Source organism: Phyllobates terribilis, unplaced genomic scaffold, assembly GCF_046119375.1.
Source record: "Phyllobates terribilis strain yellow unplaced genomic scaffold, ASM4611937v1 Scaffold_5__5_contigs__length_657084704, whole genome shotgun sequence".
NCBI classification, from domain to species: domain Eukaryota; kingdom Metazoa; phylum Chordata; class Amphibia; order Anura; family Dendrobatidae; genus Phyllobates; species Phyllobates terribilis.
This window is the reverse complement of record NW_027362765.1, coordinates 46,391,146-46,411,669: the sequence shown is the minus strand read 5'-3', so window position 1 is coordinate 46,411,669 and position 20,524 is coordinate 46,391,146. Positions and strand designations below refer to the sequence as shown.

General features: G+C 42.1%; 2 protein-coding genes across 2 annotated transcripts in view; one reads left to right on the top strand and one right to left on the bottom strand.

The window, feature by feature from the left end:
* LOC141271890 (uncharacterized) overlaps positions 1–20,524 on the top strand; it is a 318,442-nt gene that overhangs the window by 154,126 nt on the left and 143,792 nt on the right. The window lies entirely within an intron of this gene.
* Positions 418–18,639, bottom strand: LOC141271882 (uncharacterized). The gene is made up of 8 exons (XM_073682090.1): positions 18,507–18,639; positions 11,958–12,091; positions 11,650–11,829; positions 11,443–11,566; positions 11,260–11,357; positions 10,971–11,061; positions 10,677–10,748; positions 418–2,586 (listed from the first exon to the last, which is right to left on the bottom strand). Exons 1-8 carry the CDS (start codon positions 18,580–18,582, stop codon positions 1,520–1,522), a joined length of 1,842 nt encoding a protein of 613 aa, XP_073538191.1. The 5' UTR covers positions 18,583–18,639; the 3' UTR covers positions 418–1,519.

Genomic DNA, 20,524 nt, shown 5'->3' with positions numbered 1-20,524 from the left:
AACAACTATGTTGAATAATCTTTGTTTTCAGATCATTTGACAGTTGTTTTGAGGAGCCCATGATGCCACTCTTCAGAGGAGATTCAAACAGGAGAACAATTTGCAAGTGGCCCCTTTAAGTAGCTTTTCTCATGATTGCATACACCTGGCTATGAAGTTCAAAGCTCAATGAGGTTACAAAACCAAAAAAGTGCTTTAGTAAGTCAGTAAAAAGTAGGTAGGAGTATTTAAAACAAGAAAATGATAAGGGTGCCCATACTTATGCACCTGTCAAATTTTGTTTGAATGCAGATTGCACATTTTCTGTTAGTACAATAAACCTCATTTCAAGGCAGAAACATTACTGTGTCCAACAGTTATTACATATATCAAACTGAAATAGCTGTTGCAAAAACACCAATTTTTATAAAACATTAAGCTTAAGATTAATAGGGGTGCCCAAACTTTTTCATATAACTGTATATAATTCAACTTGAAAAAAGTATTTACACCAAGAGGAATCAGCTGGAATACTTCCATAAATTATGGCAGCCATGGTTGGATAGGATTAATTTGAGTAACACCTATATATAATACTGTAGCGTAAAACTCTTGGTAAACTGTATGGTGGAGTGGAGAGGGAAGAAGAAAAGTGGAAGGAAGAGGAAGAGAAGGAAAGGTAGTAGGGGAAGGAAAGAAAAGGAGTAAAGTAGGGAAGGAAAGGAAAGGAAAGAAGGGAAAAAAAAAAGAGAAAGAAAGGTCTCCATGGGGAGGGGGTAAGGAAAGGGGTGGGGACTTACTGTAATATTGTAAAACGAGTATTGTCATGTAATATCTGTTCTAAGTTTTGTTATGTTTAATAAAAAATTATCTGATTAAAAAAAAAAGTATGCGAACATGAAATATATGAAATTTGAATAGCATTACTGCTCTAGAAAATAAAAATAAATAAGAAATCTTAGCGCATAAATTGGCCAATTCATGTGTACCTGGTAGCTTCGTTATACCAGGACCCTGCCAATGGGAACTCCTCTCTAAGGGACAAAAGTCTGCTTATGTGTGGGGAAGCAAGAACCTGCTGCAATTAAAACCGCCTGTGGTATAGAGGCGGAGTACTCAGTCAAAGCCTATACATATAAACAGAAAAAACAGAAGTGCCGGTCCCTTAGAGAGGAGTTCACATTGGCAGGGTCCTGGTATAACGAGAAACGCCTTAACGTGGCTACCAGATATTTCATGTTTGCATACTTATCGTTGCAGAATGCTACCTCATTTGTTAGTTGTATATGGAGGTAGCTGCTCCAAGTAAGCACTTGTACACACCTAGATCTTGTTTTGTAAGTGCTGGTCAGTTTTTTATGTTTATATGTTAGGCTTTGACTGAGCACTCTGCCTCTAGGCCACAGACGGTTTTAATTGCAGCTGGTTCTTGCTTCCCCACACATAAGCAGACTTTTTCCTTAGAGAGGAGTTCACATTGGCAGGGTCCTGGTATAACAAGAAACATGAATTGGCCAATTTATGCGCTAAGATTTCTCATTTATTTCATGTTCGCATACTTAGCGTTGCAGAGTGCTAATTCATTTGTTAGTTGACTTTTCTGATGTGTAACAAGACATGATTTATCTGCAAAACATTTCCCACATTCTGAACATGAAAATGGCTTCTCCCCTGTGTGAGTTCTCTGATGTTTAACAAGATGCGGTCTCTGGTTAAAACATTTTCCACATTCTGAACATGAATATGGCTTCTCCCCTGTATGAATTCTCTGATGTTTAACAAGATGTGGTCTCTGGTTAAAACATTTTCCACATTCTGAACATGAATATGGCTTCTCCCCTGTGTGAATTCTCTGATGTATAACCAGATTTGTTTTAAAGGTAAAACAGAGCCCACATTCTGAACACGTAAATGGCTTCTCCTCTGTGTGAATTCTATGATGTGAAACAAGATTTGATTTCTCCTGGAAACATTTTCCACATTCAGAGCAAGAAAATGGCTTATCCCCTAAGTGAATTTTCATATGCGCCCCAAGATTACATTTTTCTGTAAAACATTTCCCACATTCTAAACATGAATATGGCTTCTCCCCTTTGTGAATTCTCTGATGTCTAACAAGATGTGATTTCTCTGTAAAACATTTCCCACATTCTAAACATGAAAACGTCTCCCCTGTGTGAATTCTCTGATGTCTAACAAGATGTGATTTCTCCGTAAAACATTTCCCACATTCTAAACATGAAAATGGCTTCTTTCCTGTGTGAATTCTCTGATGTTTAACAAGATGTGATTTTCTGGTAAAACATGATTCACATTCCAAACAAGAAAATGGCTTCACCTCTTTGTGATGTTTTTCATGTTTAACAATATTTGATTTATCTGTGAAAAGTTTGCTACATTTTATACATGAAAATGGCTTCTTCACTATCGGAGTTCTTTCATGGTCAATTTTCTTTGTTTTATTTTTCTTAACATCCTGTGATACCTCAAAAGATAGAAGCTGTTGTAAAGGATCAGATGATAGATCTTCAGTTTGTACAGTGGAAGGTATATGTGCTGAAAAATCTGTAGCCATCACATTTCCCTCTGAGCTTCTGAAACAGTCATCTGCCAAGAATAAAACAGAGTTGAGCCTAATAATGTTGGGATGATGGTACAGGGAAAATATATATTTTTGTACCGTGTTAGCCAGTAGATAGAAAAATATTTAGATTTGAGAGTCCTCAGTGGTTGATACCTTTTAATGGCTAACTGAAAAGATGGTAACAGGTTGCAAGTTTTCGAGACTACTCAGGCCTCTTCATCAGGCAGGTGATGAAAAGCAGAGCTATTACTATGGGAGAGATGAACAGTTCTGGCTGTAAATATTTTAGCAGTTCATAGATAAGGAGTGTGAAGGTTTTATTGTCCTGTGACTAGGTCCAGTGCTATGATGGCCCCACAAGTCTGATGGGCACATTCCTTATTTGATGTAGAATGACATAAATCCATGCGACACATTCATTCCTGCTCTGAAGGTGTCAAAGGTCACCATTAGTATATATTCCCAGACTCTTTTTTTCTCTCTGAGATTTGAAATTGCCTTTTAATACAAGTAATTTCATGTCCTTAATGCTGTGATCAGGGAGACAAAAATGCTTAGCCACAGGTAGATCTATTATTTTTTCTTTTATTGTGTAGTGATGATGATTCATCCTTGTCCTAAGTTTTTGCCCTGTCTCCCCTACATACAGACCCCCAGCTGGACATTTGGTACATATAATTAAGTACACTACATTGGATGTGATACAGCTGAAAGTAACTGGGATCTTGTAGTCCTGATGTGAATTGGGAATCTTTATCTTGTCTGTGGTCACTAAAAACGGACAGGTTTTAATTTTTTTCTGGTTGCAAGGATGATGGTATTAACCTAACAATGTTAGTTTTTTTGACTAGTTTGTTAAAGCCAGATCCTTCATAAGTTCGTGATTCACTGTGCTTTACACTGAGAAGTGAACTTCTCAGTGGAAAATCATACATGGACCATTAAGTAATTTTTAGCCATTTGATGCACTCTCTAACATCTGCAATCTTTTTAAAGTAATAGCTTGTATCACATACTGGCTGCATGATTTCAGCCATATATGTTTAACTCTCAAATGTTGTTTAATGCTAATCTATGGTTATCTCTGCTAAGACGCAACATTTCAGAGTCAAACATACCTGGCAGAAATCATAAGGCCAGTGTCCATGCTGCCTGTGGATCTTGTGTTGTCCATATATTTCCCATTTTACATACGGAGAGCACCTTGATGTATAATACGCTCTTGTCAATGAGCCCTAACAAAGATGCAGGCTGAGGGAAAAAGCAAACTGATCAAGTATGAAGAAGCTTCGGCTGTCAATAAAGTGTAATCCTGGATTAACATAGACAGTTTTTTTATTTTTTTCTTGAAAGGTAAAAGGAAAAAAAATACTCAGTTTACTACGTTGCACCATTTTGACTGAACGTCAGTTTGATGCTTAAACAAGATTTAAATTAAACATTCTCTATTATTATTATGAAGTTTATTTCCTTTGTGTGTATTAGAACAACACAAAAAAACAGAGAAAAAAAATTAAATCAAATTAGACATAATTGTTGGCACCCTCAACTTAATATTTGGTTGATCAGCCTTTCAAATAAATAATTGCAATCAATTGCTTCCTATAACCATCAACAAAAGCTTCTTACACCTGTCAACTGGAATTTTGGACCACTCGTATTTTCAAACTGCTCCAGGTCTCTCATTTGGAGAGCTCCTTCTCCCAACAGCAATTTTAAGATCTCTCCACAGGTGTTCACTGGGATTTAGATCCGGACTCATTGCTGGCCACTTCAGAACTCTCCAGCACTTTGTTTCCATCCATTTCTGGGTGCTTCTTAAAGTATGTTTGGGGTCTTGTCCTGATGGAAGACCCATAACCTAGGATGCAAACCCAACTTTCTGGGCACTACATTGTGACCCAAAATGCTTTGGAAATCTTCAGATTTAATGATTTCTTGCACACAGTCAAAGCACCCAGTTCCAGAGACAGCAAAACAACCCCAAAACATATTTAAGGCTGTGTGCCCATGATGCGTTTTTTAAGCGCTTTTGCAGCGGCAATTCGGCTGCAGAAGCGCATAAAAAAATGCTTGGTAGAAGGTCTGCCATGTTCCCCAATGATAATCCGCATGTGCTATGCACATGCTGCGGAAATTTCCGCTGCGGATTATCATTGCGGAAAAAAAGCAGCACTACCAATTATTTTGCGGAAGCGCTGCGTTTTCGCCGCCATTGACTTGCATTGGAACGCATGGATTACGCATCACTGTATATGTAGATGCACATTCCATTTGTTTCAATGTGCAGATGGTACCCGGGTCTGGAGGAGAGGAGACTTCAGGTACCATAGAGCCTGTAAAAAAAAGAATAAAATAAAAAATAAGTATTATATTTACCTTCTGATGGCCCGCGGTATGCTTGTCTTCGTTTGCCGGCAGATCGCGGTGGACTGAAGGACCTGCGCTGACGTCATTTAGTCATGTGACGGCAGGTCCTTCAGTGTACCGCGAGCTGCCGGCAAGCCAGGACGGATGGAATAAAGACTCCGGGGGCCATCAGAAGGTAAGTGTAGATTTGTTTATTTTTTACCATTCTTTAAGGTCACACTATATAAATCCATGCCGTTTGCATGGATTTATATAGTGTGACCAAGTTGTCAAGCACTTTCCAAGTGATGCTAAAATCGCTTGGAAAGCGCTTGTCAACCCGCATGCGGAAATGCATGTGAAGAACGCTTCACATCCGCTTGTCCCTGGCAGGAAAAATGCATATACAATCCGCATGCGTTTTTTCTGCCAGGGAGATGCAGAAATGCTCAGGAAAAAATCCGGAGCATTTCTGCATCGTGGGCACATAGCCTAAACCTCCACCATATTTAACTGTAGGTACTGTGTTATTTTCTTTGTAAGCCTCATTCCGTTTTCGGTTAATAGTAGAATGATGTGCTTTACCAAAAACCTGTATCTTAGTCTCATCTGTCCACAAAATGCTTTCCCAAAAGGATTTTAGCTTATGTACATTTTGGCAAACTGCAATCTAGCTTTTTATGTCTCTGTGTCAGCAGTGGGGTCCTCCTCGATCTCCTGCCATGGTTTTTCATTTCACTCAAATGTCGACGGATAGTTTGCGCTGACACTGATGCACCATGAGCCTGCAGGACAGCTTGAATTTCTTTGGAACTTGATTGGTGCTGTTTATCCACCATCTGGACTATGCTGCTTTGCAACATTTCATTAATTTTTCTCTGCTGTCCACGTCGAGGAAGATTAACTACAGTGCCATGGGTTGTAAACTTTCTGACTATGCTGCGCACTATGGACAAAGAAACATCATGATCTCTGGAGATGGACTTATAACCTTGATATTGTTAATAGCTTTCAACAATTTTGGTTCTCAAGTCCCCAGACAGTTCTCTTTTCCTATTTTTGTTTTCCATGCTTAGTATGGCATACACAGACACACAATGCAAATATTGAATCAATTTTTCCCCTTTTTTCTGGTTTCAGGTTTGATTTTAATATTGCCCACACCTGTTACTTGCCACGGGTGAGTGTGAACAAGCATCATATGCTTGAAAAAAAAGTTGTTTACCCACAATTTTGGAAAAGTGCCAACAATTTTATCTGGCCCATTTTTGGGGTTTTGTGTGAAATTTTCCTTTCTTTCTCAGTTTTTTTTGTGTTGTTCCAGAAAGGAAATAAACATGTGTATAGCAAAACATGTGTAATTGCAATAATTTTCTGGTAGAAATACTTCCTTTTCTGGAACAATTTCAAGGGTGCCAACACTTTCGGCCATGACTGTATGCAAGGTGACATTTTACCTTAGAGTTTTATGGTTATGCAACGCTCTTAGAAAAACAAACAACTTTTTAAGGCTATGTTCACACGTTGCATTTTTGCTGCTTTTTTTCTGCAGCCAAAACCTGATCTCTTGGCAATAAAAAACTGCGGACAAAATGTAGGTTTTGCTGGCTTTTTGCTGCGGTTTGTGCTGCGTTTTTCAGGATCTCAAAGTTCAGCTTTGCTTCCACCATACAAGCATGAACAATATAAGTTGTTAGGCCACCAATGCAAAATGTATGTGAAACCATAAAACATTTTGGAAAAAAGAGCAATTTGATCAAATTATGCAGTGGGAAAAAAAATTGTGTCTGAAAAAATAGTGACTATTCTGAACCAAAAAAATCATATAGGTTGTGGTAGATCTGTTCACTTGATTGCACAGAGAGATATACAGGAACACTGTCTCTTTAAATCTTCTGCTGAGTTTATTAAGAGTGCTGCATAAACCACAGCAATGTTTAAAAACAAACATTTACTTTGCTTCTTCCAGGTATTTTTCCTTCTGTTTCCCAATGGCACCCTTTTTTGGGTTTATGGTAAACCCCCCCCCCCCCTTTCCTCAGTGCATCCAGCACGGCCTGGACCTTCTGCAGATGACTTCCCCAATTTGGGCTGAATATCACAAAATCGTCAAGGTAAGCTGCGGAGTACTTTTTGTGAGGGGTAAGATCCGGTCCATGGCTCTCCAGAAGGTAGCTGGGTCTCTTTGCACGCCAAATGGGCTTCTGGTATACTGGAATCAACCATTAGGTGTAAAAGAGGCTGTCTTCTGCTTGGCACTTTGAGAGAGGAGGATTTGCCAGTTATCTTTCGTTAGGTCAAGGAAGGTGATGTATCTGGCTGACCCTAGCTTCGATAGGAGTTCATTGCTTCAGAGTATCGGTTACGCGTCAAATTAAGCCCCTTCTTTCGAAAACACCTTGTGGTGGGCTTTGGGGATTCTATACAGCTTTTGGTTCACCTGCACACGTGGTTCCGTTATGATTCCATGTTCACCAACCTGCATAAGTCCTGGCAATTCTGAAAACAGGTCCTGGTTCCGCTGCAGTAGTTCTCGGCACTGTTGTTTCTGGGCTGGTGACAGGGTCTCTGCCACGGTGACACCCTTAGTGTCACCTTCTGGTCTGTCCAGCCCACATGGAGTTTCAACTTGGTTTCTCTGTTGCCTCGCCTTTATGGATAGTGGCACAAGAGGATTTTTGGAAGGGAGAGGCAGTAGCGGTTAACTGACAGGTGGGTTAGGACTTGCAATATTTTTGGATTTCATGGTGATATCTGGGCCAATAGTACCTTCGCATGCCCCGTTATGGAGTTTTGTCCAGCCCCAGATGGCCACACAAGACATGTGAATGGCCCTGTTCAACGTCCTTTGTCTACAGGGTCCTGGTACCAATAATTGCTCCACTATCTCCTCCCTCATCTTAGTAACCCGGTATAATAAAGCCCCCACTCAACATGAAATAGGGAAACCTGGTGTCAGCCCCCGACTCCTGTGTTATGCCGTTTATAACTGTTACCTTATTGAATGCCTCTTTTAGAGTTAGGTCCCTACATTGGGTGAACCCCAAATTTTCTCTGGTCATCCCTATTTCAGGAATGTCAGCCTCAGGGGATGCTATCTTCTCCTCTTCACCCATTACACAGAAGGGAAACTCGTCACTCTGGGGTTGGTGGGAATTTTTTAGGGACAACCCATTTCTTACCCGAGCAATTGAGGTCTCCACCCCTCCCCCACAAGTCCCAAAACAACACAAAGTCCCGACCTATGATAATTGGATGCAACAATTCCTGGACCACGCCAACCTCATAGGACTCAGTACCTTGGGCCACTGGATAGTTTTAGCATTCCAGTGAATGCAGCGGACGCACAGCTTCTTCCCAGAGATCAATTGGAGAGGGAATGTGTCCCTCACGAGGGTCACCAAGCTCCCTGAGTCTAGTAGTCTACTCATTTGCAGGCCATTCACTTTGAACGAACAAGTTTGGGGCCCCTTGCTGGGTGTACAGTCCACGCTGCAAACTGGATATGCGCAGAAGGAACACCGGCGTCCTATGCTACAGTCCATTTGCTCGGTGGTCAGGGGACAATGGGCTGCTATATGACCTGGGCCGTGACATCTCCAGCAAATTACATTCCTCGATGAGGGCCCTGGCATGACCTCTGCCGCCTCCTTGGACTTTAGATGCTCCACCCCCTTTTCAACCTGCGCCCCCCAATAAAGAATGGGTTGCCACCCCACGGAATCGTCAACCACCTGATACCTTTAAACCAGTCCAACCAAGTCATCTGCTTTCCGGGGATCTCACTGGGCAACCCAAGTCTGCATCGGGCTCGGAAAGGAGTGCATGAACCGGTCCATTACAACTCACTCCACCGTCTGCACTGGGGTAGAGGACTCCAGCTGTAACCACTTTTGGATGCAGCAGATCAAACATTTGGGAGCAAGGTGGTTTGTCATGGTGATATGCCCAGCAGTGGACCCGTTGTACCCTGACAGACATGGTCACCCCCAAGCGCGCCAACATTTCTGTTTTCAATTTTTCATATTCTTTGGCGTCCTGTAAGGTTAAATCATAGTTCGCCTTTTGTGGCTCCCCAGTTAAGTATGGCGCCAGGACTTCAACCCACTGCTCTTGTGAGAGTTTCTCTCTACCGGCAACCTTTTCAAAAACGGTTAAAAAGGCCTCTACGTCATCACCCAGGGTCATTTTTCTCAAGGCTCTCCTCACCGCCTTCCGGACAGAGAAATCATCAGCTGACATTGGAGTCAGAGCCGCTGCCATGCCACGAACAGCCTCTCTGTGAGTAAATGAATCTGCTTCTGCTGTTATCGACTCTGTTGCTGGTACTGTTGGAGCTGTTGCTGTTGCTGCTGCAGCTGTTGCATAAGCAGTTTACTTGTCTCCTGTTGTGCCAGCTGTTGCTGCAACTGTTGCAGTTGGTACTGGTGCTTTGGACCAGGTGCTTGATCAGCTCCTCCATTTTGTTTGACCGCTGTTCCATGCTCACAGCCACCTTCACCCAGGACATGAAGTCTGCTCACAGCCGTCACACTTGCTTCCTGGGAATCTTGCCAGCACTTCTAACACCAACTGTGGTCGATCAGCTCACTTGGTTGCAGAGAGGCACATAGGAGCACTGTCTCTTTAAATCTTCTGCTGGGTTTATTAAGAGGGCTGCATAAACCACAGCAATGTTAGCAAAAACAAACACGGCCTTCCCGGCCTAACAGGAAAAACATAACATAACATATGGCACAGTCCTTGTTGCTATGGGTAACTGCCCGCTTCGGGAACAAACAACCCAAGATTTGTCTTTCCTTCACATGAAAAAACAGCTCAGGGCTTCCACCTCCAGGCCCACCCCACACACAAAGGCTCTAAAAGACTGGGATTTTATCCTCTGATCTCCTCCCTCTCTAAAGGTATTTAATCATTCTAGCACTAAAGATGGCTAATTAACCACTGATTCCCCTTATTCCTTAGTGTGCTGGAACCTTTTTCCTATGTTTAATTACTTCAGTAAATAATCTCAGTGCTACATATCTCCCTTCCGTACTTTGCCAGTGACTTTGTCACAAAGTTCAAGAAAAAATAAACAATTGCAAATGTTAAAACAACGGGGGGGGGGGCGGGATTGAGTTGGTCAGGCATTGATCAATTTCACACATTAGTCAGCCCTTGAGTTGGTTGGGCATTTTTCAGTTTCATACATTGGTCAGGGATTACTTTCTTTTACACATATCACTAATTTAAATAAACTGCACAAATCCTAACTGCCATTCTCAGGTGAGGATACCAAGACATTTTGATTTAAACTTGGGAAAATCACAAAAATAAATGGGTTTCACATATTCCTCTACATGCTTTTTTTCACTAAGAAATGCTGCAAAAACTGATGGCAACATTTTTTGCGGCGTAGTTGCTGATTTTTTGCACTTACTCTTTGCTTTCTTTGGGTGAAAAAATGTTGAAAAAACGCTGAAAGAATTGACATGCTGCAGTTTAAAATGAAAAGCAGTATTTTTCCAATTCAGTCAGGAAAAAAAACAAGTGTGTGCATGAGATTTCTGAGATCTCATAGATTTTCCTGGTAATATAAAAAGCAGCTTTTAATTTGCATAGAAAAAGCAGCAAAAACGGCACATGTAAAACATGTGAACAGCTGTTTAATGTTTTTATTCACAATTCCTGGTGCCAAAGGTCTGAGCCATAAACATCAGTAAAAATATGAGGATGGCAATGGAAAACAGGAGACTACGAGTCACATGTGAGAAATCTTTACCTCTCATTTGCCCTCCTTCCTCCGGTTCCTTGTCTCTCAGATCTCTGTCTTGTGTGTAGGACTCCACAATGTCTAGTGCCAAAACACAGCACCAAAAACATCAGGAAGAGAAGATAGGATACTAAATCAATGCCACTTATAACTACGAAACCTGTATTTAACTGAAGGGAAAATATCCAAAGTTTTTTTTTATTTCAACAACTCTCTTGGGGTTTCTGACTTCCTCAGATCTGAATTATAGCTTGAACTCAGTGGACTTTCTATCTGTATCTGAATTTAGAGGATTTTACTCACCTGGTCTATTATCTGTAGGAATCTCCTCTTTACACCGCTCATCACCCCTCATATATGTCTCTGTAGGATTAATATGGGTCAGATCTTTACCCTGAAACAAATATCGTAAAAGTCACAGACAGATGGAGAAGACACATCTATGATCAGATCTAATCCTGCCATCTCCACCGTTCTCATTACACAAGTATAAAACATATAATACTGGTGGATAAAACAAGACTGAGCACAAAACGTTCACAGCCGTCTACACATCATAGGGGAGATTTCATGACACCTTCTCTCCATCTACCTGATGATCCTGAGGAACATTGGGATTTTCTTGTTTACAGTCCTGTGGAAGAAGAGGACGGGGACATCTCTCTGGTGTTGTCCTCTTACTGGATAGAACTAGAGGAAATACATACACAGGGACTGAATTCATTCTTTACATACAGATAATTATAGGCCGTGTGTATTTAGTCCTGTCTATTACCTGGTGATGTGAGAGGCTGGAGAACCTCCATCATGACGTCCTTGTACAGATGTTTGTGCCCTTCTAAATACTTCCACTCCTGCATGGAGAAATAGACAGCGACATCCTGACACTTTATAGGAACCTGAAACATACAATGATACAGTTATCCCCCCGATCTCTTCATAGCGTTACTGTATAATGTCCCAGCATTCCCAGCAGTATCACCTCTCCAGTCAACAGCTCAATCATCTTGTAGGTGAGTTCTAGGATCTTCTGGTCATTGATGTCCTCATGTATCAGGGGGTGAGGTGGAGGCCCTGTGATTGAGCTCAAGGGTCTTCCCCATCCCACAGAAACAGGGGCCTGACAGCATTCACTAGAGGTCTTCTTCACTACTATGTAATCCTGTTTATGGAGAGACACATTAATAAATCTCCTTACAGACATTTCCAGAGTCCTCACCTCTCCGGTTCTGTCCATCAGTTATTCCCATAAATAAGAATGATGTAATTGACGTCATCAGAATCTCTCACCTCTCCAGTAAGCCGGAAGAGGATCTCTAGGGTGAGGTGTAATATTCTCTCTGCCATCTTCTCCTTGTCCCTATCCATCCTCGAGAGATCAATCAGGAAAACTCTCTTATATAGAAGATCTCCACTGAAAGTATCTGAATGGGAAGAAGATGACGATGTAACATCATAAACATCCCATGTAATAATACAATTACAGGAAATAATAAGCGGAACATATATGGAGATAGAACATGTAGATGTTGTATTCTCAGGTCATATAAAAATCACCCACTTGCTGCACTCATGACTTGGATGTGACTGTAAAGGGGGACTCTGCTTCTCCCAATCACTTGTTCATTCAACTACCACAAAAGGCTGTAAATGAGCTAAGCGCACCCCACATTCATCTCACATCCACACCACACTTTGCGCAGTCACCACTCGCCATTTTGATGTGCCCTGGGTGGGACACTATCTCACATGTACAGCTAACTTTTCAAAGCACCTGATGGGTACTTCTTGCACTTTGCTATACACCGGGTAAAAAAAACAAGCTGTACTTTTCCTCTTTGATGTGGATACGATTAGAATAGCAAGAAACAAACTTATTAAACTTTAGATTTAATATATGAAAAAAAAAGTACAGTGCTTAAAAAAGACAAATAAATGAAATGATAACATTTACACACAAGGAAAATACACTACAAAAACAAACGGGTTAAATAAAGAAACGTCTTATGGATTGAACCTTCTGGACGGAGGAGATCACTGCAGAAATTAGGACAGATCTATATTTCACGTTGTCTCTCCTGGATCTGACAATGAGTTTCACTGCTAAGGGGCTTCAGCTGTCAGCACGAGAAATGATGATGGAGGAGGGAGCGTCAGCTGTGCGTAAAAACACATTTTTCTACTCTGCACCCGTGTCTCTGAGAGTAGCATGTTTAAAAAAAAAAATCTACTCTGCACCCGTGTCTGTGATAGTAGTTTGCCTTTCAGCCACTTTTTTTTTACTCTGCACCCATGTTTGTGGGAGTACTGTGCCAAAAAGCCCATGTGTGTACTTTGCACACGTCTCTGTGAGAATACTCTGCAAAAAAGCTTCTGTAGGTGTACTCTGCTAAACACCCTCTTTTTTTTGGGGGGGGGGGGGGACGGACGTTTTTTTTTTAAAATTTGGGTAGGCCCTAAGACATCGGGAATGGCAAATAGAACGAACAAACTGCGGTGGAGTATAACAATGGCTGGGCTCAGCTGGTATACTTCTCTATTCAGCCTTTGGTAGTGCATTGAGCTGTAGGTTGAATTGCTGCTAAAAGGGAAAAAAAACACAACTCTTTAAATGTTCTTCCTTAGCGAATGTGAACGAGTTGAGTGTGACTGGAGTGTAAGTGCAAAGGGAAGTAAGTGTGTGACTTGTTTTTCAGTGAAGAGGTATTTGGGAATTCTGCAGAAAATACCTGTGTGAATTTCTGTGAGTTGTTGAATTGTGACCTGCTGAGTGCTTTTCTACCTGTTTAGTTTTATTGGGCTTTTTCAAACCTATTTTCTCTCTACAGTTTAAAGTCTCTTATTTTACTACCTTTGTATTTAAGGGTTAACTACATTGCAGTTAAATCCTGAGGTCTAGCTATACTCACAAGGGGTTAATAAGGGTGAGGGGTCATAATTAAGGATTTATAAGGGGCAGCTGGCTGGGGGCATCCAGTCCTTTGGAAGTGCATTGAGCTGTAGGGTGGATTGCTGCTAAAAGGGAAAAAAAAAAAAAAACACCTCTTTAAATCTTCTTCCTTAGCGAGTGTGAACGAGCTGAGTGTGACTGGAGTGTAAGTGCAAATGGAAGTGTGTGACTTGTTTTTCAGGGAGTTTGGAAGGGTCTGTATTTTATTAATTCTTTACATTTCTTTGTACTTAACATTACTGTCTAGGGCAATCCCCATTAGGAAATGAGCTCCATTATTGGTAATGCTATCCAGTGTACATCTTGCCACATGTATGCAATCCGTGAACAGCCGGTCGTGGAGGCATACTGCTGTGTGAGATGTGTGCACGTTGTACGTTTGGAAGCCCAGGTACTGGATCTAAATGAGCAGCTGGCAACACGGAGATCCATTGACAATATGGAAAGGAGTCTGCTGCTCACTGAGGTAGATGTGGGGGAGGGTGGTAGTATGGAGCTGCAGGACAGTGAGGTAGCTAGCTGGGTGATAGTTAGAAGGGGGAGTAGAGGGAAGAGTGCCATGGAGGCTAGTCCTGATCTGGCACACCCCAATAAGTTTGCAAAGTTGGCAGATGAGGGGGATGTCGGTACAGGGGTAGCACTGCTGCAGCAAGGCATGTCCTCTTAAAGCCGGAGGAGTGTCAGCTCCAGTAAGGGGGGAAACAGGAGAGCAGGGCAGGCCAGGCAGGTGCTGGTAGTGGGTGACTCAATTATTATGGGAACAGATAGGGCAATCCATCACAAAGACAGGGATCGTCGAACAGTGTGCTGCCTACCTGGCGCTCGAGTCCGGCACATCGCTGATCGGGTTGACAGATTACTGGGAGGTGCTGGTGAGGACCCAGCGGTCATGGTGCACATTGGCACAAATGACAAAGTTAGAGGTAGAGATGATTTCAGGGAATTAGGCTGCAAGCTTAAAGCAAGGATCTCCAAGGTGGTATTCTCTGAAATACTACCTGTACCATGTGCCACGCCAGAGAGGCAACGGGAAATTATGGAGATAAATATGTGGCTCAGGAACTGGTGTAGGAAGGAGGGGTTTGGGTTCCTGGAGAACTGGGCCGACTTCTCAGTTGGCTACAGATTCTAGGCTAGGGATGGGCTGCACCTCAATGGGGAGGGTGCAGCTGTGCTGGGGGAGAAAATGGCTAGAAGGTTGGAGGAGTGTATTTTCCGTTTTTGCTCCCCTTGTTCCCAGAGCCATAGCGTTTTTATTTTTTGGTCAATATGGCCATGTGAGGGCTTATTTTTTGCGGGACGAGTTGTACTTTTCAACGCCATTACTAGTTTTACCATATCCTGTACGGGAAAACGGGAAAAAAATTCCAAGTGCGGTAAAATTGCAAAAAAAGTGCAATACCACAGTTGTTTTTTATTTATTTTTTTTACCACGTTCACTGAATGCTAAAACTAACCTGCCCTTCTTTTTCTACAGGTCATTACGAGTTCATAGACACCAAACATGTATAGGTTCTTTTATATTTAAGTGGTGAAAAAAAATTCCAAAATTTGGTAAAAAAAAAAAAAAATAGCGCCATTTTCTAAGACCCGTAGCGTCTCCATTTTTCGTGATCCGGGGCTGGGTGAGGGCTTATTTTTTGTGCGCCGGGCTGACGTTTTTATTGATAACATTTGGGGTAGATCCGATGTTTTGATCGCCCATTATTGCATTTTATTGCAATTTTGCGGTGACCAAAAAACGTAATTCTGGCGTTTAGAATTTTTTTCTCGTTACGCCGTTTACCGATCGGATTAATTGTTTTTTTATATTGATAGATCGGGCGATTCTGAACGCGGCGATACCAAATATGTGTATGTAGGGTTTTTTTTTATATATATTTTATTTTAAATGGGGCGAAAGGGGGGCGATTTAAACTTTTATATTTTTTTATATTTTTAAAAACTTTTTTTTTTTACTTTTTGCATGCTTCAATAGTCTCCATAGGAGACTAGAAGCAGCAACTGTCCGATCGCCTCTGCTACATACAGGGGACGAACAGGTCCCCTGCATGCAGCAGAAATGGTCCTGTGCTATGAGCGCCGACCACTAGGTGGCGCTCATAGCGACCAGATCATGACAACCACAGGTGTCTGCTGCAGACCCTGGGTTGTCATGCCCACCCATCGGTGACCCGCGATCACGTGACGGGGTCGCCGGTGGGCGGGGCTTATGACGCGCTACCCGGAAGCGTGTGTTACATGCCGCTGTCGGAGATTGACAGCGGCATTCAACATGTTAACAGCCGCGGGTGGATCGTGATTCCACCCGGGGCTGTTGCGGGCACATGTCAGCTGTAATAATCAGCTGACATGTGCTCGGTTCAGTGAGGGCTCAGCGCAGCAGCCCTCACTGAACGGGCAGTACACAAATATGCGTACTAATACGGCACCGGTAGTTAAGGGGTTAACTAGGGATTGGGGGGGGTATTCATTTTATAGGTGGGGAAGATAGTGCAGATAGTGAATTGGGCACAAATAAAGAATTTGGGGGTTGGGTTAGAGCAGTCAATATAGTAAGAAGGAATAGAGGTACAGAGAGATACATAAAATGCATGTACACTAATGCCAGAAGCCTCACCAACAAAATGGAGGAATTAGAATTAATTTTGTTGGAAAGTAATTATGACATGGTGGGGATATCTGAGATATGGCTGGACAAGAACCATGACTGAGCAGTTAATTTACAGGGCTATAGTCTGTTCAGAAATGACTGTACAAACAAGCGAGGGGAGGGTGTATGTTTATATGTAAAATCATCCTTAAAACCCATCTTGCGTGAGAATATATGTGAATCTAATGAAAACATAGAGTCCTTGTGGGTGGAGATAAGGGGAGGGGGAAAAAATAATAAATTACTGATAAGGTTTGTTTTAAGTCTCCAAAAATAATGGAAGCAGCACAGAATATCCTCATAAAGCAAATAGATGAAGCAGCGACTCAAGGAGAAGTCATTATTATGGGGGACTTCAACTACCCTGAAATACATTGGGGAACAGAAACCTGTAGTTCAAGCAAAGGTAATAGGTTTTTGACAACTATGAGAGACAATTACCTTTCACAACTGGTTCAGGACCCAACAAAAAGGGGGGCACTGCTAGACCTAATATTAACCAACAGGCCAGACCGTATATCAAATATACGAGTTGGGGGTCACTTGGGTAATAGTGATCACAAAATAATAAGTTTTCATGTATCCTTTAATAAGATGTGTAGTAGAGGGGTTACAAGGACACTAAACTTCAGGAAGGCAAATTTCCAACGGTTGAGAGAGGATCTTAGTGCAATAAACTGGGAAGATATCCTGAGACCTAAAACTACACAAAGCAAATGGGAGACATTTATTAGCATCCTGAATAGGACCTGTCCCCAATAAATACCCTATGGTAATAAACATGCTAGAAATAGGAGGAAACCACTATGGCTAAATAGAGCTGTAAGGTGCGCAATAAGTGACAAAAAGAAAGCATTTAGAGAAATAAAGCAAGTAGGTAATGATGAGACTTTAAATAAATACAGAAAATTAAATAAATTCTGTAAAAACCAAACCAGGGCAGCAAAGATTGAGACAGAGAGACTCATTGCCAAAGAAAGTAAAAATAATCCCAAAATATTCTTTAACTACATAAATAGTAAAAAACTAAAAAATCATATTGTTGGCCCCCTTAAAAATAGTCTGGGTGAAATGGTGGATGAGGATGAGGAAAAAGCCAATATGATAAATGATTTTTTTTCAACAGTATTTACACAAGAAAATCGCATGACAGAAAACATTATTAGTGATGACAAAAATTCTTCATTAAATGTCACTTGCTTAACCCAGCAGGAAGTACGGCGGCGTCTAAAAATCACTAAAGTTGACAAATCGCCGGGCCCGGATGGGATACACCCGCCAGTACTGCAGGAATTAAGTAAAGTCATAGATAGACCATTATTTTTAATCTTTAAAGATTCCAAAATAACAGGGTCTGTACCACAGGACTGGCGTATAGCAAATGTGGTGCCAATATTCAAAAAGGGGACAAAAACCGAACTTGGAAATTATAGGCCAGTAAGCTTAACCTCTACTGTGGGTAAAATCCTGGAGGGTTTCCTAAGAGATGCTATACTGGAGTATCTGAAGAAAAATAACCAGATGACCCAACATGGGTTTACAAGGGACCGTTCCTGTCAAACTAATCTGATCAGCTTTTATGAAGAGGCAAGTTCCGGACTGGACCAAGGAAATGCAGTGGATGTTGTGTATATGGACTTTTCAAAAGCTTTTGATACGGTTCCACACAAAAGGTTGATACATAAAATGAGAACAATGGGGATAGGGGAAAATATATGTATGTGGGTTAAGAACTGGCTCAGTGATAGGAAACAAAGGGTGGTTATTAATGGAACACACTCAGACTGGGTCTCAGTTAACAGTGTGGTACCACAGGGGTCAGTATTGGGCCCGCTTCTTTTTAACATATTTATTAATGACCTTGTAGGGGGCATACAGAGTAGTATTTCAATATTTGCAGATGACACTAAACTCTGCAAAGTAATCAATACAGAGGAGGACAATTTTATATTACAGGAGGATCTATGTAAACTAGAAGCTTGGGCTGATAAATGGCAAATGAGCTTTAATGGGGATAAATGTAAGGTAATGCACTTGGGAAGAGGAAATAAAATGTATAATTATATGCTTAATTGTAAAACACTAGGCAAAACTGTCACTGAAAAAGACCTGGGTGTATTGGTGGACGACAGGCTCCCGTTTGGTGGCCTGTGTCAGGCAGCTGTTGCAAAGGCAAATAAAATAATGGGATGCATTAAAAGAGGCATAGATGCTCATGAGGAGAACATAATTTTACCTCTATACAAGTCACTAGTGCGACCACACTTAGAATTCTGTGCACAGTTCTGGTCTCCGGTGTATAAGAAAGACATAGCTGAAGTAGAGCGGGTGCAGAGAAGAGCGACCAAGGTTATTAGAGGACTTGGGGGTCTGCAATACCAAGACAGGTTATTACACTTGGGGTTATTTACTTTGGAAAAACGAAGGCTTAGGGGTGATCTTATTACTATGTACAAGTATATGAGGGGACAGTACAAAGACCTTTCTACTGATCTTTTTACTCTGAGGCCTGAGACGATGACAAGGGGGCATCTTCTACGTCTGGAGGAAAGAAAGTTTAATCATAATCACAGACGGGGATTCTTTACTGTAAGAGCAGTGAGACTATGGAACTCTTTGCCGCATGATGTTGTAATGAGTGATTCACTACTAAAAGTTAAGAAGGGCATGGATGCCTTTCTTGAAAAGTATAGTGGAGTCAGCAAGGAATTTTTTTTCCCCAATGTGGAGCTTAGTGTTTGCCACATTTTTTTTTTTGCCTTCCTCTGGATCAACATGTTAGGCTATGGGTTGAACTAGATGGACTTAGTCTTCCTTCAACCTTAAAAACTATGTTACAGACAAGCCCTATGGGATTAACACCTGGTCATAATGGTCATGATGGCGTCATCAGCGCTGGCCATGTTGGTGCAGAACTTGAAGCAGCGCAACTTAGCACACACGTCCCACATGGAGGCCCACTCGTTGGTGGTGAACTAGTGTTGTTCTGCAGAGTGACTCACCCGTGCGTGCTGCAGCTGAAACTCCACTATTGCCTGCTGCTGCTCGCACAGTCTCTCCAGCATATACAAGGTGGAGTTCAACCTTGCATATAATGCGGTGAGCGGGAATGCAGACAGGCGAGCAGCAGCAGGGTGAGAACGCCGAAAGTGCTCACTGACTGGCCGCACTTTCTGCAGCATCTCTAGGTAATTATTCAGGAAGCTCTGCACCACCAAATTTAGCACATGCGCCAGGCAAGAGATGTATGTCAAACGGGTTAGACCCAGAGCTGCTATGAGATTTTGCCCATTAAGGCACACCACCAGGCCGGGCTTGAGGTTCATTAGCACCAACCACTCATCAGTCTTTTGTTTGATCCCTGTCCACAGCTCTTGCGCGGTGTGGGATTTTCCCCCTAAACAGATGAGTTTCACAGCAGACTGCTGTGCTGAAGTTGGTGGTGCAAGTGTTACGCTCACCGGATGAGGAGGCAGTGGAGCAAGAGGAGTAGGAGGACGAGGCAACATGGACAGAGAAACATCCAAAAAACATCCAGCAATCCTTGGTAGTGGTAGGACATGCACCAAAACGCTGTCTGTCTCAGGCCCAGACACTACACCATTTACCCAGTGGGCAGTTAGAGAGATTTAACGCCCTGCCCGTGCTTAATGGTGGTTATGTGGACCTTTACACTGATGGCGTTGCGCATTGCACACCTGATTTTGTCCGCAACATGTTCGTGCAGGGTAGAGATGGTCCGCCTGGAAAAGTAGGGGTGGGTGGCAGGGCTGTGGAGTCGGAGCCCATATAGGTGGAGTCGGTATAAAATGGACCGACTCCTAAAATATACAATAAATTGGGTACAGTAGTTCTATGCAGTTTGTGGGGACTATTTTTTCATAAGAATTTGGGAAAGTTATGAAATGTCTTATAAATGTCTGTCCAATTCGTGATCTAAGGGTCTAGACTTTTAGCTGAGATTAATCTGGGCTACAGTAAATTTATCACTTAAACATGAGCCATGTATGAGGGAGTCTGAGTCGGAGTCATGGAAATTAAGGAGTCGGAGGTTTGGCTTACCGACTCCACAGCCCTGGTGACTGGGAACCACATACTGTGGTTCCCGTGATCCCAATGTATTGTTAGCCCTTTATAAATCACTTGTGATCTAGAATTCTGTGGCCCAACATGTCTGATTACCCCCCTATATTCAGAACTTTCAAGTGCAACTTGAAAACCCATCTCTCCAGAACAGCTTACAGCCTGCAATGA